The sequence below is a fragment of the Hylobates moloch genome, unplaced genomic scaffold, assembly GCF_009828535.3.
Source record: "Hylobates moloch isolate HMO894 unplaced genomic scaffold, HMol_V3 SCAFFOLD_86, whole genome shotgun sequence".
Taxonomy (NCBI): domain Eukaryota; kingdom Metazoa; phylum Chordata; class Mammalia; order Primates; family Hylobatidae; genus Hylobates; species Hylobates moloch.
In genome coordinates, this window is record NW_026652361.1 from 22,206 (window position 1) to 36,818 (window position 14,613).

The window sequence follows — 14,613 nt, forward strand, 5'->3', positions numbered from 1 at the left end:
AAAAAAAAAAAAAAAAAAAAAAAAAAAAACAAGTATCATTAGTCACTATAAATCAGAATAAATATTCCTTTTGAATTACGAGATGATGGCTGGGAACAGTGGCTCATGCCTGTAATCTCAGCACTCGGGGAGGCTGAGGCAGGCAGATCACCTGAGATCAGGAGTTCGAGACCAGCCTGCCCAACATGGTTGAAACTCTGTCTCTACTAAAAATACGGAAAAAAAAAATTAGCTGGGTGTAGTGGCGCATGCCTGTTATCCCAGCTACTCAGGAGGTTGAGGCAGGAGAATCGCTTGGACCTGGGAGGCGGGGGTTGCAGTGAGCTGAGATCGCACCAGTACACTTTAGCCTGGGTGACAAAGTGAGACTCCGTCTCAAAAAAAAGAAAGAAAGAAAAGAAAAAGAAAGTGCCATTTTTGGTGAGGTGAGGGGGCAAAAAACCTTTTGCTATTTTTGGTAGATTAAAAAGGGTATCTAGCCATTTTAACTTGTATTTATTTGATTACAAAGTAAGGTTCAACTCTTCTTTGGAAGGTGCTTGTAGTTCTTGTTACATAATAATACTTTAACAAGAAAATAGAATGGTTTTTTCTTAGGGATAAATAAAATAGTATCTCCTTGAGGCCAACATTCATGTTCATTGTTACCTTTTTATAGTCTGGAGTTTTCCATTCAGGATATAAGGCTTATTCTCTTAGTTCAGAAATTAGATTCTTGCTGCTTGCATACCCCAGTTGGCTCTGCAGCCCTTAGAAAGGTTTTTAAGGTTTTGCAAAAAATTGTATGTAGAGTAGATTTTATTACAATGTAGAAACAGAAGTTCTTGACAAGTGGAAGTACTCTGTGATAGGGCAGCCTCAAATGACCAAAACAGGTAAATTGTGAATTTTTTCAAGTATCAGAGGTAACATTTTTTCCTAAGGCAGGAAAAAGTGTACTCACAAAGAGATTTTTACATCTGCCTGGGTCTTGGTGGAATCATTAAGGGAAATGTGAATTAAATTAAGAAAACTTTCTTAAAAGACTTTTGTCTTTTAAATAGGCAAAATGAGCTAAGAATACAGATAAAGGTATGTGAATGAGAACAAGTTACGATGGCCCCAGGAAAACCCTTCTCCGGGTTACCTAGCCACCAACTGTGACCCCTCTGAAGGAGGAGGAAGCAAGCACTGCTGTTCAGTGAGCCTGCTCTTCCAAGATGGCAACTCATCTTTATTTTTCTTTCCTAAATATTATACACATTTGCAGGATCATATAAATTTACTTTCTAAAACAAAATATTGTTGTTGTTTTGCTAATAAAATTGAAAGTTGGCTGGGTGCAGTGGCTCACGCCTATAATTCCAGCACTTTGGGAGGCCATGCGGGTGGATCACCAGGTAAGGAGTTTGAGACCAGCCTGGCCAATATGGTGAAACCCCATCTCTACTAAAATACAAAAAAATTAGCCAGGCATGGTGGCAGGCACCTGTAGTCCCAGCTACTCTGGCGGCTGAGGCAGGAGAATCACTTGAACCCAGGAGGCGGAGGTTGCAGTGAGCCAAGATCGTGCTACTGCACTCCAGCCTGGGTGACAGAGCGAGACTCCATTTCAAAAAAAAAAAAAAAATTGAAAGTTGCTGGGTGTGGTGGCTGATGCCTATAATCCAATTATGTATATACATATAGATATAATCTCTTTTATAATTGGTTTCCATTGTTATATATGCCTATTTTAAATTTTACTTTATTTTTTAAGAGATGGGTCTCACTATGTTGCCCAGGCTGGCCTTGAGCACCTGTGCTCAAGTGATCCTCCTGCCTCAGCCTCCCAAGTAGCTGGGACTACAGGTGTGCCACTGTACTGGGCTACAGGTGTGCCACTGTACTGGGCTAACATATCCCTATTTGTCTATGTCTATACATGTAAACTTACCCATCCATTAATAACAGTGCGTAGCATTCTATTACATAGATGTGCCTTAACATATTTTAAAAATCTTTCTTCTGATGGACTTTTAAGTCTCTACTTTTTTACTATTACAAGCAATATGGCAATGAACATGAATTTCATGCATTTGTCCCACTTTGATATTTGTTCCCTTAGAAAAAAGTTCCAAGATCTGGGATTTGAAGATTAAAGAATGAATACTTTTGGCTGGGTGTGGTAGCTCATGCGTGTAATTCCAGCACTTTGAGAGGCTGAGGCTGGTAGATCACCTGAGGTTAGGAGTGCAAGACCAGCCTGGCCAACATGGTGAAATCCTGTCTCCACTAAAAATACAAAAAAAAGAAAAAATTAGTAGGGCATGGTAGTGGGCACCTGTAATCCCAGCTTCTCAGGAGGCTGAGGTAAGAGAATCGCTTGAATCTGGGAGGCGGAGGTTGCAGTGAGCTGAGATCACACCACTGCACTCTACCCTGGGTGACAGAGCAAGACTCCGCCTAAAAATAAAATGAGTGAATACTTTAAATTATGATATGTTTTGCCATATTGCCTTCAAAACTGTGGGACTAATTTATGCTTCTAACATAAGTATATGATAGTGCCCATTTCCCCACAATCTCACCAATACTCTCTTCAAATGGGCTGTCTGTCCTGTTCTTACCTGTTTATAGGCACTCCTTGTTTTTTCTGATCTTGAGTACTTTGTCCTTTAGGTGTCTTGCAAGTATCCTTTCTCACAGTCTTTTTATCCTATTGGGCCTTTTGATAAACAGAAGTTTGTCAATGTAGTCAATTTTATTTATTTATTTATATTAAAGTTATATTCTTTTACAGTATCTTCTAACAGTTTTAGAATTTTTTTCTTTCACATTTAAGTTTTCAATCTACCTAGAGCTTATTTTTTGTAACAGAAAGGTTTCCAACTTTACCTTTTCCATCTGGATGCCCAGTTATCCCAGAGCTATTTATTGAGACATTCAGTCTTCACTGATGTGCCCTATCTTATATCATACATACTTATATGTGTGGATGTGTTTCTGAACACTCTATTCTGTTCCATTGGCCTGTTTATCCTTGGGCTAACACAACACTGTCTTAATAGCAGCAGCTTTATAATCATTGTTATCTGACAAAGCATGTCCTCCCATCCTGTTCAATAGGATTGCCTTTTCCTACACCTTCGCATATTCTATGCATTGTCTTATACTACAAAAACAAAAAGGAAAGATGTGAGATTTTCATTGGATTGACCATGTGAAATAATTTGGAGAACATTGGCATATTTCCAGTATGGTTTTTTTTCTTTTTTTTTCCTTAAGTTCAGGAAAGCATCAAATATTTCTGTCTTCTAAATGATGAAATGGCCTGTTTCCATTTATTTAGATCTCCTGATATATATATATAATTTTTAAGAGGTTTTACACGTTGTTGTTGCATTAATTTCCAGCAACTTCTACTTTGAGATGTTATTATAAATGCCTTTTTTTAAAAAAAAGATGGGGTCTCCGGGAGGCTGAGGCAGGAGAATGGTGTGAACCCGGGAGGCCCTGGAGCTTGCAGTGAGGTGAGATTGCACCACTGCACTTCAGCCTGGGCGACAGAGCGAGACTCCGTCTCAAAAAAAAAAAAGATGGGTTCTCACTATGTTGCTAGGCTGATGTCAAACTCCTGGGCTCAAGCAATCCGCCTATGTCGGTCTCCCAAAGTGCTGGAATTAAGGTCTGAGCCACCACACCTGGCCAACTTTTGTTGTTGTTGTTGTTGTTGTTGTTTTTTGAGATGGAGTCTAGCTCTGTCGCCCAGGCTGGAGTTCAGTGGCATAATCTCGACTCACTTTTTTTCATTTTCTAGTTGTTTGATGGTAGTTTGTATGAATATAGGCAATTTTTAATATTGACCTTATACCCAGCAACCTTCCTAAATAAATTTATTAATTGTAACAGTTTATAGATTATTTTCAGTTTTTTCAGGTTTAAAACTGTCCAGAAATAGTTTTATTTCTTTCTTTCAATTCTGTGTATCTTTTATTATGTTTCTTCCCTTATTCTACTGGCTAGAACATCCAGCAGTGCTGACTAGAAGTGTGCCTTGTTCTTGACCTCAAAGGAGAACTTTCAAAATTTTACATCATGTTTATTACAGAGTTTTGTAGATCTTCTGGGTCAAAATTAGGAAGTTCCCTTGTATTTCTAACTTTGCTGAGAACTTTTATTAAAAATGGATGTTGGGTGTGGACACAGGTGGCTCACACCTGTAATCCCAGCACTTTGGGAGGCTGAGGCGGGAGAATCAGTTGAAGCCAGGAGTTCAAGACCAGCCTAGGCAACAAAGCAAGACACTGTCTCTACAAAAAACAAACAAACAAAAAAAAAACCTAGCCAGGCATGGTGGTGCATGCCTGTGATGATCCCAGCTACTTGGGAGGCTAAGGTGGGAGGATAGCTTTAGCCCAGGAGTTTGAGGCTACAGTGAGCTATAATTGTACCAGTACACTCCACTGTAGGTGACAGAGTGAGACCACATCTCTGGGGGGGTGGAAAAAGAACGGATGTTGAAATTTGTCAAATGCAGCCGGGTGCGGTGGCTCATGCCTGTAATCCCAGCACTTTGGGAGGCCGAGCTGGGCGGATCACGAGGTCAGGAGATCGAGCCCATCCTGGCTAACATGGTGAAACCCTGTCTCTACTAAAAAAATACAAAAAAATTAGCCAGGCATGGTGGCAGGCACCTGTAGTCCCAGCTACTTGGGAGGCTGAGGCAGGAGAATGGCGTGAACCCAGGAGGCGGAGCTTGCAGTGAGCCGAGATCGCGCCACTGCACTCCAGCCTGGGCGACAGAGCGAGACTGTGTCTCAAAGAAAAAAAAAAATTTGTCAAATGCCACTTCTGCATTTATTAAGATATTCATATGATCTTTCTCTTTTAATCTGTTACTGTAGAAAATTATATTGTTTTTAAAGTTTGTTTTAAATAAAAATCATCCAAGTGAGACTTATTTATATACAGATGAGACTGTAGCAAGCTATTCGCTTCCATTGGGTCATCTTTTTTTTGCACTTTGTTTTAGGCAGTTGAATTTGAATGACGATATAAGCAGGTGTTTATCATGACTGTGTGCCAGACTCCTTCCTGAGCACTTTGTATTATCCCATAAATCATCTCAACTGACTCGGTGAGATAGCTACTGCTGTTCCTGTTTTTCAGATGAGAAAACTGATTCTGAGAGATACTGAGTGATTTGCCCAGGTCACAGCTGGTAGGTAGCCACGCTAGGATTTATATCTGGTCTATTTTCAAAACATTTACTGTGAAGCCATACCAGTGCTTTTTACTCCATCCACTCATCAGAATCACATGAGAAACAGTCTTATAATACTGTGCCCTAGAGAGTAGCCAGACTAGTTCTCAGGGAATATTTACCATCCAAAATACATTTATTACAAAACAAGAAAGATGAAAAATAAACGAACCATCCAAGATAAGAAGCCAGAGAAAAGCAGCAAAATAAACCCAATGAAAGCAGTGGAAGGTATAATTTTAAAAAAACTATATAGAAGACAGTAACTCCCATGAAACTATAAGATTAACATCTGGTGTTTAAATTTTTTCTTTTTTAGGCATAAAGGCATCACAAGCGGTCGGGCTCAGCTACTCTGGTTCCTACAGACTTTCTTCTTTGGGATAGCGTCTCTCACCATCTTGATTGCTTACAAACGGAAGCGCCAAAAACGAACTTGAAGATGTCTGAAAGCTTGCTCTACACTTTTACATTCATCCTCACCTTTTTTTTTGTGGGGTAGGGGAGGTGCAATATTTACTCAGTGATCTTTCTGCTTTCTAGAAACTGTCTGTCCTTCAAAGCTATTTAAGACCCCCTCGTTAGTCAGTTTTCTCTTATACACTCTGATTGAGCTTGAATAGACCACTTGTTACTTAAGAAAGAAACAGAGAAAGATTTTAGCTTTTCAATCCTATTTGGCAGAGGACTTCAGCTACCTTCTTACAGTCTTTGGCTGTGTTGGCACCCTCGTGTGCTCTGAGCTAAGCCACATACTAATTGACATTTTGGTTTGTATACCCTTGCTCCCACCTTCTGATGAAAACACCTTACCCTCACAACCACCATCTTTCCTCTCCTTTCCCAAAGCTCTTTCCACCTTGCTGCACTAAGATAAAGTGACACTTCCACTATATGTCAATTCCATACACATTTATTAGGTACCTGTGAGTAGGATCCTATCCTCTCAAACTTCCATTTCTCATGCTACAGAGAAAGATAAGGAAGATGAGCAAGTGCCTGGAATGGGGCAGGCTGAGCCATCACACAGGCATAGAGGCACACCGAGAACCCAGAGGGGAGACTGCAGAGTGCCTTCCCTGATGCTGCAGCCGGAAGTGATCCTTCCCTTCCACCTGGCCCCTGGGACACTGTGCTCTGTAGTGTGCAGGGCCTGATGGCACTGCTAGATTGCTCCTTCAGCTCAGGGCCACAGCTTAAACAGCTTTACCTTTCCCCTCAGCACCTTTCCCACTATCTTGCACACAGGTGCTCTAACCATGTTTATTGAACAAAGGAGGGAAACTGATTTCACTTTCACTTGTTCATTCTCATTCCAATTTTTATGTGAAAATGGCACAACTCATTTGGGGTACCCTCATCCCAAAAGAAAAGCCCAAGTCTACCTTTCACTGGTACCACCCTTTTTGTGGGTTCCTTGGGGAGAAACCTTTATCTTTTTCATACCTTTCTATTCTCAATCACTTCTCCAAAAGTGTCTCTTTCCAGCTCTGATTTATTCAAAATGCACAAGCATTTCTGTTTAGAGATCCTAGCCCATGGGTTATCCAGCTAGTTACTCCCTCTCCTGTTCACTTAGTTATACTTTATTATTGCTCACAGGTTGGGGAGGCAGAATGATTCTGTCACCACTAGGAGCCATTAAGGCTTCTTCCCTGGAGGACTGCCTGCTTGCTTTCTGGGGACACTAGCCCTCATTTCCCTTCTGTAGTACAGTGGGGCAAGTTATTTGTATTAAGCAAACATTTATGGGAAGAAATCCCCTCCCCAAAACGGAGCCCCCAAGTAAAGCACAACCCCGAAATATTATGAACTATGAGTTGTCTCTAGTGGAGATAAATTTCTGCAACTATATCTCAGTCTTTCCCTCTGTTTCTCTGGTGATTAAGTTGCTTTTTGGTAAGGAAAAGGATTTTTGACCATAGAGTTAGGCATCATGGAAATTCAAACCAGATTTCTTAATACCTGGTCTTCCTCAAAGAGAAATAATAACAGTAATAGTGGTGCAGGGAACAATATGGCAGATTATTGAATGAAATGGATTAACTGGAATAAAACGCTGTGAATTATCTCTAGCTGAATGCTTTTCTTGTATTTGTCAGTTTTGACATTGATGCACATTTGATACTTTTTCTCAAATAGACTCTACTAGGGAACTGTTAATACACTTCTGATATCAGTTTGTTTTTCACTGATAAAGACATGCAAAACGCTGTGGTTGTTGGGTATGTATGTATTATATTTTAGAACTGTCCATGCCCCATTTACCTCCTCCACGTACAAGGAATCACTAGGATGGACATGAGTGTCTCCTTTTCATTGTAGGATTGTCTCCTTTTTGTTTCTGTTTTTATTCAACATTTGATAAAGTCTATGCACTAAGTAAGGAGTGTTCTGGCATTTTAAAAAATGCACAAAGTCTGGTATGCATCACTTAACAGTGGGGATGCATTCTGAGAAATGCACTATTATTTTAGTGCATTGTTGTGCAGATATCATAAGGTGTACGCACAAACCAAATGGTAGAGCCGACTACACACCTAGGCTATATGATACAGTCTGTTGCCCTAGGCTACAAACCTATACAGCATGTAGAGTAGTACTGAATACTGAAGGTAACTGTAACACAGTGGTAAGCATTTGTGTACTAGCTTTTCTTTAGGATGGGATTAATATATATATATAGAGAGAGAGAGAGAGGCTGAGGCGGGTGGATCACCTGAGGTCAGGAGCTCAAGACCAGCCTGGCCAACATGGTGAAACCCCGTCTCTACTAAAAATACAAAAATTAGCCAGGCGTGGTGGCAGGTGTCTGTAATCCCAGCTACTCAGGAGGCTGAGGCAGGAGAATTGCTTGAACCCAGAAGGTGGAGGTTGTAGTGAGCTGAGATTGCAGCATTTCACTCCAGCCTGGGCAACAGAGTGAGACTCCATCTCAAAATGCAAAATGAAGAAAATAGCTAAACATAGAAAAGATACTGTAAAAATGTGGTGTTCTAATCCTATGGAACCAGTGTCATATGTGCTGTCTATGATTGATCAAAACATCAATATGCGGCCGGGTGTGGTGGCTCACACCTGTAATCCCAGCACTTTGGGAGGCCGAGGCAGGTGGATCACGAGATCAGGAGATTGAGACCATCCTGGCTAACAAGGTGAAACCCCATCTCTACTAAAAATACAAAAAATTAGCCGGTTGTGGTGGCAGGTGCCTATGGTCCCAGCTACTCGGGAGGCTGAAGCAGGAGAATGGCGTGACCCTGGGAAGCGGAGCTTGCAGTGAGCCAAGATCGTGCCACTGCACTCCAGCCTAAGCAACAGTGCAACTCAAAAAATAAATAAATAAATAAATAAAACTTCAATATGCAGGCACGCCTGTATAAAATCCTATCATCTTATTTGGAGTATTATCATGGCTTAGATGTAAAGGGGGACCTAGTGGGCAAATGGTGCAGATCATTCCTTTCATAGACCCATAAACATCTCAGCGAGGTGAAGTAACTTACCCAGTATCACACAGAGCGGCATGATTTTGGGCCTCGTGTTGCCCACTTCCCCCATCACCCCTGAGTTTAGTAGTAAGTCTGTGAAGCAAAAAATTTAAAAATTGAGACATCTTGGCTTTGTGTGGTAGTCATGGTGGTGATGTGGGAGAAACAGCTTTATGTTGAGTTTGGATGAGAAAAGGCCAGAGGCATCTTGGTGGAAGCAACCATGGAAAAAAAAACAGACTAAACTGTTTTCTTACCCACCCCTTAGATTTCCAAAGCATGTATAGTTTGGAAAAATAAAAAAGAAAGGAAAAAAAAAAACAAACTAATGACCTCAGAACTTAATAGCAGGCCCAATTTATAAACTAACAGTGTTTCCTACATTCAACATGTTTATGGTTCCACTCAGTCTAAGCATGGTTTATGAACCATGGTGTTAACATAAACCTGGGTTAGGTTTAAGAGGTTATATTCCAGATGTGTAAAGAGGCTTCTTAGCAAAACAACTTGCCATCTCAGAGAGCCCTTATATCTTTACACTGAAGGTCTAAGAACACGAAAGAGAAGTCAGAATGCGCAATTGAGGTCAGAGAACACAGTACAATCACGTTTTTTCTTGCTAGGGCCCTTTCTGGAGTCTCATTAATTAAAGCTCTTAGTTTAGCAACCTGGTTGTGAATATTTTTCCTTTCCTTTCTTGTCAGCACAGTAAAAAAAACTGCTAGTAGGGTAGCTGGGTAATACACTTGTAAGACCATGGAAACATTCTCTCTGCCAGGATCCTTGTCCGCAACAAATTGTGAATTATGTTTCTATTTTCATCCACACTGGACAATAAGAGTCTTTAATGTTCACATTTCTCTTCTTGAAAAGGAGATCTGCGCTCTGAATCCCCAGTAAACATTTGAAAATCCTATTCAAAATACTGTATTTGCAACTTCTGTGAAACATTTTAAGATGGCTTCTAAGTTTTTATAAAGGATTAAGTACACCAATTGCCTCATTTCGATTTGTAGTAAGTCATAATGTTGGATTAAGGGAAATACTTTTGGTATACAACGAATACTGTTCGGTTACATTGCTGTTGTGGGAAATGGAAAAATAATTTTTAAAAGTAAGAAAGACAAATGCTGTTGAGGGAAATATTCATGAAACAACTTTTACTTACCTTTTCCTTGTATTAATACATTGCACAGGATGAATCGCTACTAAAATTGATGAAATCTTAACATTGTTATAAATCAGAGGAATGGCATCTATAATATAAGGTAGGGAAGAGTTCCCTAAATCTCAAGCACATAGAGGCCACCTCCACAACTTTAATCATGTCTACATTCCATCTGAATTTATTATTTATTATTTAAAGCAATTCACTTTTTTTCTTCTTTAGACTGAGTCTCGCTCTATTGTCCAGGCTGGAGTTGAGTGGTGTGATCTCGGCTCACTGCAATCTCCGCCTCCCAGGTTCAAGTGATTCTCCTGCCTCAGCCTCCCAAGTAACTGGGATTACAGGTGCCAGTCACCACGCCTGGCTAATTTTTGTATTTTTAGTAGAGATGGGTTTTCACCATGTTGGCCAGGCTGGTCTCAAACTCCTGACCTCAAATGATCTGCCGGCCTCAGCCTCCCAAAGTGCTGGGGTTACAGGCGTGAGCCACTGCACCTGGCCAGAAATTCACTTAAAAAAAAATTCCTAAACAAGAATAACTATGAAGTCCCAGGCTTGGTTTGATCATTATATTTTTTCTAATACATATGAGAAGAAAGATAATTGTTACCTAAAATACCATGCATACTAGTGATACATTTGACACACTTAAAAATCAGAAAGTATTACCCTACTAGTTGAGACTGAAGCATGGGGTTTAACCTGGCTCTAGCCACAGGATTTTAGACAAGTTTGTTTCTGGACCTCAGTTTCATCATTAAAAGAACTGATGTTTTAGACATGAAGCCTTTGCCCATGCCTATGTCCTGAATGGTATTGCCCAGGTTTTCTTCTAGGATTTTTATGGTCCTAGGTCTTACGTTTAAGTCTTTGATCCATCTTGAGTTGATTTTTGTATAAGGGTGTAAGGAAGAGGTCCAGTTTCAGTTTTCTGCATATGGCTAGCCAGTTTTCCCAACAACATTTATTAAATAGGGACTCTTTTCCCCATTGCTTGTTTGTGTCAGGTTTGTCAAAGATCAGATGGTTGTAGATGTGTGGTGTTATTTCTGAGGCCTCTGTTCGGTTCCATTGGTCTATATATCTGTTTTGGTACTAGTACCATGCTGTTTGGGTTACTGTAGCATTGTAGTATAGTTTGAAGTCAGGTAGCATGATGCCTCCAGCTTTGTTATTCTTGCCCAGGATTCTCTTGGCTATGCGGGTCTTTTTTGGTTCCATATGAAGTTTAAAGTAGTTTTTTCCAATTCTGTGAAGAAAGTCAGTGGTAGCTTGATGGGGATAGCATTGAATGTATAAATTACTTTGGGCAATATGGCCATTTTCGTGATATTGATTCTTCCTATCCATGAGCATGGAATTTTTTTCCATTTGTTTGTGTTCTGTCTTATTTCCTTGAGCAGTGGTTTGTAATTCTCCTTGAAGAGGTCCTTCACATCCCTTGTAAGGTGTATTCCTAGGTATTTTATTCTCTTTGTAGCAATTGTGAATGGGAGTTCACTCATGATTTGACTCTCTGTTGGTCTGTTATTGGTGTATAGGAATGCTTGTGATTTTTTCACACTGATTTTGTATCCTGAGACTTTGTTGAAGTTGCTTATCAGCTTAAGGAGATTTTGGGCTGAGACGATGGGGTTTTCTAAATTATACAACATGTCATCTGCAAACAGACAATTTGACTTCCTCTCTTCCTATTTGAATACGCTTTATTTCTTTCTCTTGCCTGATTGCCCTGGCCAGAACTTCCAATATTGTGTTGAATATGAGTGGTGAGAGAGGACATCCTTGTCTTGTGCTGGTTTTCAAAGGGAATGCTTCCAGTTTTTTCCCATTCAGTATGATATTGGCTGTGGGTTTGTCATAAATAACTCTTATTATTTTGAGATATGTTCCATCGACACCTAGTTTATTGAGAGTTTTTAGCATGAAGGGGTGTTGAATTTTGTCAAAGGCCTTTTCTGCATCTATTGAGATAATCATGTGGTTTTTGTCATTGCTTCTGTTTATGTGATGGATTACATTTATTGATTCGTGTATGTTGAACCAGGCTTGCATCCCAGGTATGAAGCCGACTTGATCATGGTGGATAAGCTTTTTGATGTGCTACTGGATTCAGTTTGCCAGTATTTTACTGAGGATTTTCACACTGATGCTCATCAGGAATATTGGCCTGAAATTTTCTTTTTTTGTTGTGTCTCTGCCGGGTTTTGGTATCAGGATGATGCTGTCCTCATAAAATGAGTTACGGAGGATTCCTTCTTTTTCTATTGTTTGGAATAATTTCAGAAGGAATGGTATCAGCTCCTCTTTGTACCTCTGGTAGAATTCAGCTGTAAATCTGTCTGGTCCTGGACTTTTTTTGGTTGGTAGGCTATTAATTACTGCCTGAATTTCAGAACTTGCTATTGGTTTATTCAGGGATTTGACTTCCTGGTTTAGACTTGGGAGGGTGTATGTGTCCAGGAATTTATCCGTTTCTTCTAGATTTTCTAGTTTATTTGTGTAGAGATGTTTATAGTATTCTCTGATGGTAGTTCGTATTTCTGTGGGATCAGAGGTGATATCCCCTATATCATTTTTTATTGTATCTATTTGATTTTTCTCTGTTTTCTTCTTTATTGGTCTGGCTAGCGGTCTATTAACAAAAGCCAAAATTGACAAATGGGATCTAATTAAACTAAAGCGCTTCTGCACAGCAAAAGAAACTATCATCAGAGTGAACAGGCAACCTACAGAATGTGAAAAAATTTTTGCAATCTATCCATCGGACAAAGGGCTAATATCTAGAATCTACAAAGAAATTAAACAAATTTGCAAGAAAAAAAACAACTCCATCAAAAAGTGGGCAAAGGATATGAACAGACACTTCTCAGAAAAGACATTTATGCAGCCAACAGACATATGAAAAAATGCTCATCATCACTGGTCATTAGAGAAATGCAAATCAAAACCACAATGAGATACCATCTCACACCAGTTAGAATGGAGATAATTAAAAAGTCAGGAAACAGATGCTGGAGAGGATGTGGACAAATAGGAACACTTTTACACTGTTGGTGGGAGTGTAAATTAGTTCAACCATTGTGGAAGACAGTGTGGCAATTCCTGAAGGATCTAGAACTAGAAGTACCATTTGACCCAGCAATCCCATTACTAGGCATATACCCAAAGGATTATAAATCATTCTGCTATAAAGACACATACGCATGTATGTTTACTGCGGCACTATTCACAATAGCAAAGACCTGGAACCAAACCAAATGTCCATCAATAATAGACTGGATAAAGAAAATATGGTACATATACACCATGGAATACTATGCAGCCATAAAAAAGGATGAGTTCATATCTTTGCAGGGACATGGATGAAACTGGAAACCATCATTCTCAGCAAACTATCACAAGAACAAAAAACCAAACACCACATGTTCTTACTCATAAGTGGGAGCTGAGCAACGAGAACACATGGACATAGGGAGGGGAACATCACACACCAGGGCCTTTCGGGGGGTGGGGGGCTAAGGGAGGGATAACATTAGGAGAAATACCTAATGTAGGTGACGGGTTGATGGGTGCAGCAAACCGCCATGGCACATGTATACCTATGTAACAAAACTGCACATTGTGCACATGTACCCCAGAACTTAAAGTATGATGATAATAATAATAATAATAATAATAAAAGAATTGAAATGCCACCCAAAACCTGTTAGAACTTATAGACAAATTCAATAAGGTTGCAAGATACAAAGTCAAAATACAAAAATCAGTAGCATTTTCATACACCAACAACAAGCTATCTGCAAAAAGAAAGAAAGCAATCCCATTTACAGTAGTTAAAAGGAAGTTAAATACCTAGGAGTACATTTAACCAAGGAAGTGAAAGGTCTCTACATTGAAAACTACAAAACATTGACAAAAGGAACTGAAGACACAAATAAATGGAAAGACATGCCATGTTCATGTATTGAAAGATTTAATATTGTTTAAATATCCATACCACCCAAAGCAATCTACAGATTCAATGCCATCCCCATGATAATTCCAACAATATTTTTTCTCAGAAATAAAAAAAAAAAAATCCTAAAATTTGTATGGCACTTTGGGAGGCCGAGGCAGGTGGATCACTTGAGGTCAGGAGTTCGAGACCAACCTGGCCAACATGGTGAAACCCCATCTCTGCTAAAAATACAAAAATAAGCCAGGTATGGTAGCGCCCGCTTGTAATCCCAGCTACTTGGGAGGCTGAGGCAGGAGAATCGCTTGAACCCAAGAGGTGGAGGAAGAGAAAAAGAGAAGAAAGGAAAGATAGAAGAAAGAAAGAGAGAGAAAGAAAGAAAGGAAAGGAAGGGAGGGAGGGAAAAAGAGAGAAAGAAACAGTGAAAGAAGGGAGGGAGTGAAGGAAAGAAGGAGAAAGAAAAGGAAGGAAGGAAGAAGGGGGGGAGGGAGGAAGGGAGGGAGGAAGGAAGGGAGGGAGGAAGGGAGGGAGGGAGGGAGAAAGGGAAACTTTGCAAACTGTAACGTGTAAAGCACGAGTAGTTTTCCTGGAAAGTGTGGGATTGCCCACGATGCAGCCTGTGCTCCTCAAACTTCACTACACGGATGGATCACACGGGATCTTGTGAAAAGGGGAGTTCTGATTAAGTGTGGAGCCAGTAGGAGATTCTGCATGCTAGCAGGCTCCCTGGTGATGTTAATGCTGCTGACCGGTAGACCACTTTGAGTAGCAA

General features: G+C 40.1%; 1 protein-coding gene across 3 annotated transcripts in view; it reads left to right on the forward strand.

Moving 5' to 3' along the window:
* The window catches only part of LOC116463923 (transmembrane protein 254), a 14,265-nt gene extending 6,966 nt beyond the window's left edge, over nucleotides 1-7,299 (forward strand). For all 3 annotated transcript variants that reach the window (XM_032147237.2, XM_032147236.2, XM_058434927.1), the window contains one exon: nucleotides 5,544-7,299. In XM_032147237.2, coding sequence (XP_032003128.1) covers nucleotides 5,544-5,664 — 121 coding nt within the window. In that variant the 3' untranslated portion in view covers nucleotides 5,665-7,299. The remainder of the gene's footprint in view (nucleotides 1-5,543) is intronic.
* Nucleotides 7,300-14,613: the final 7,314 nt, after the last annotated feature.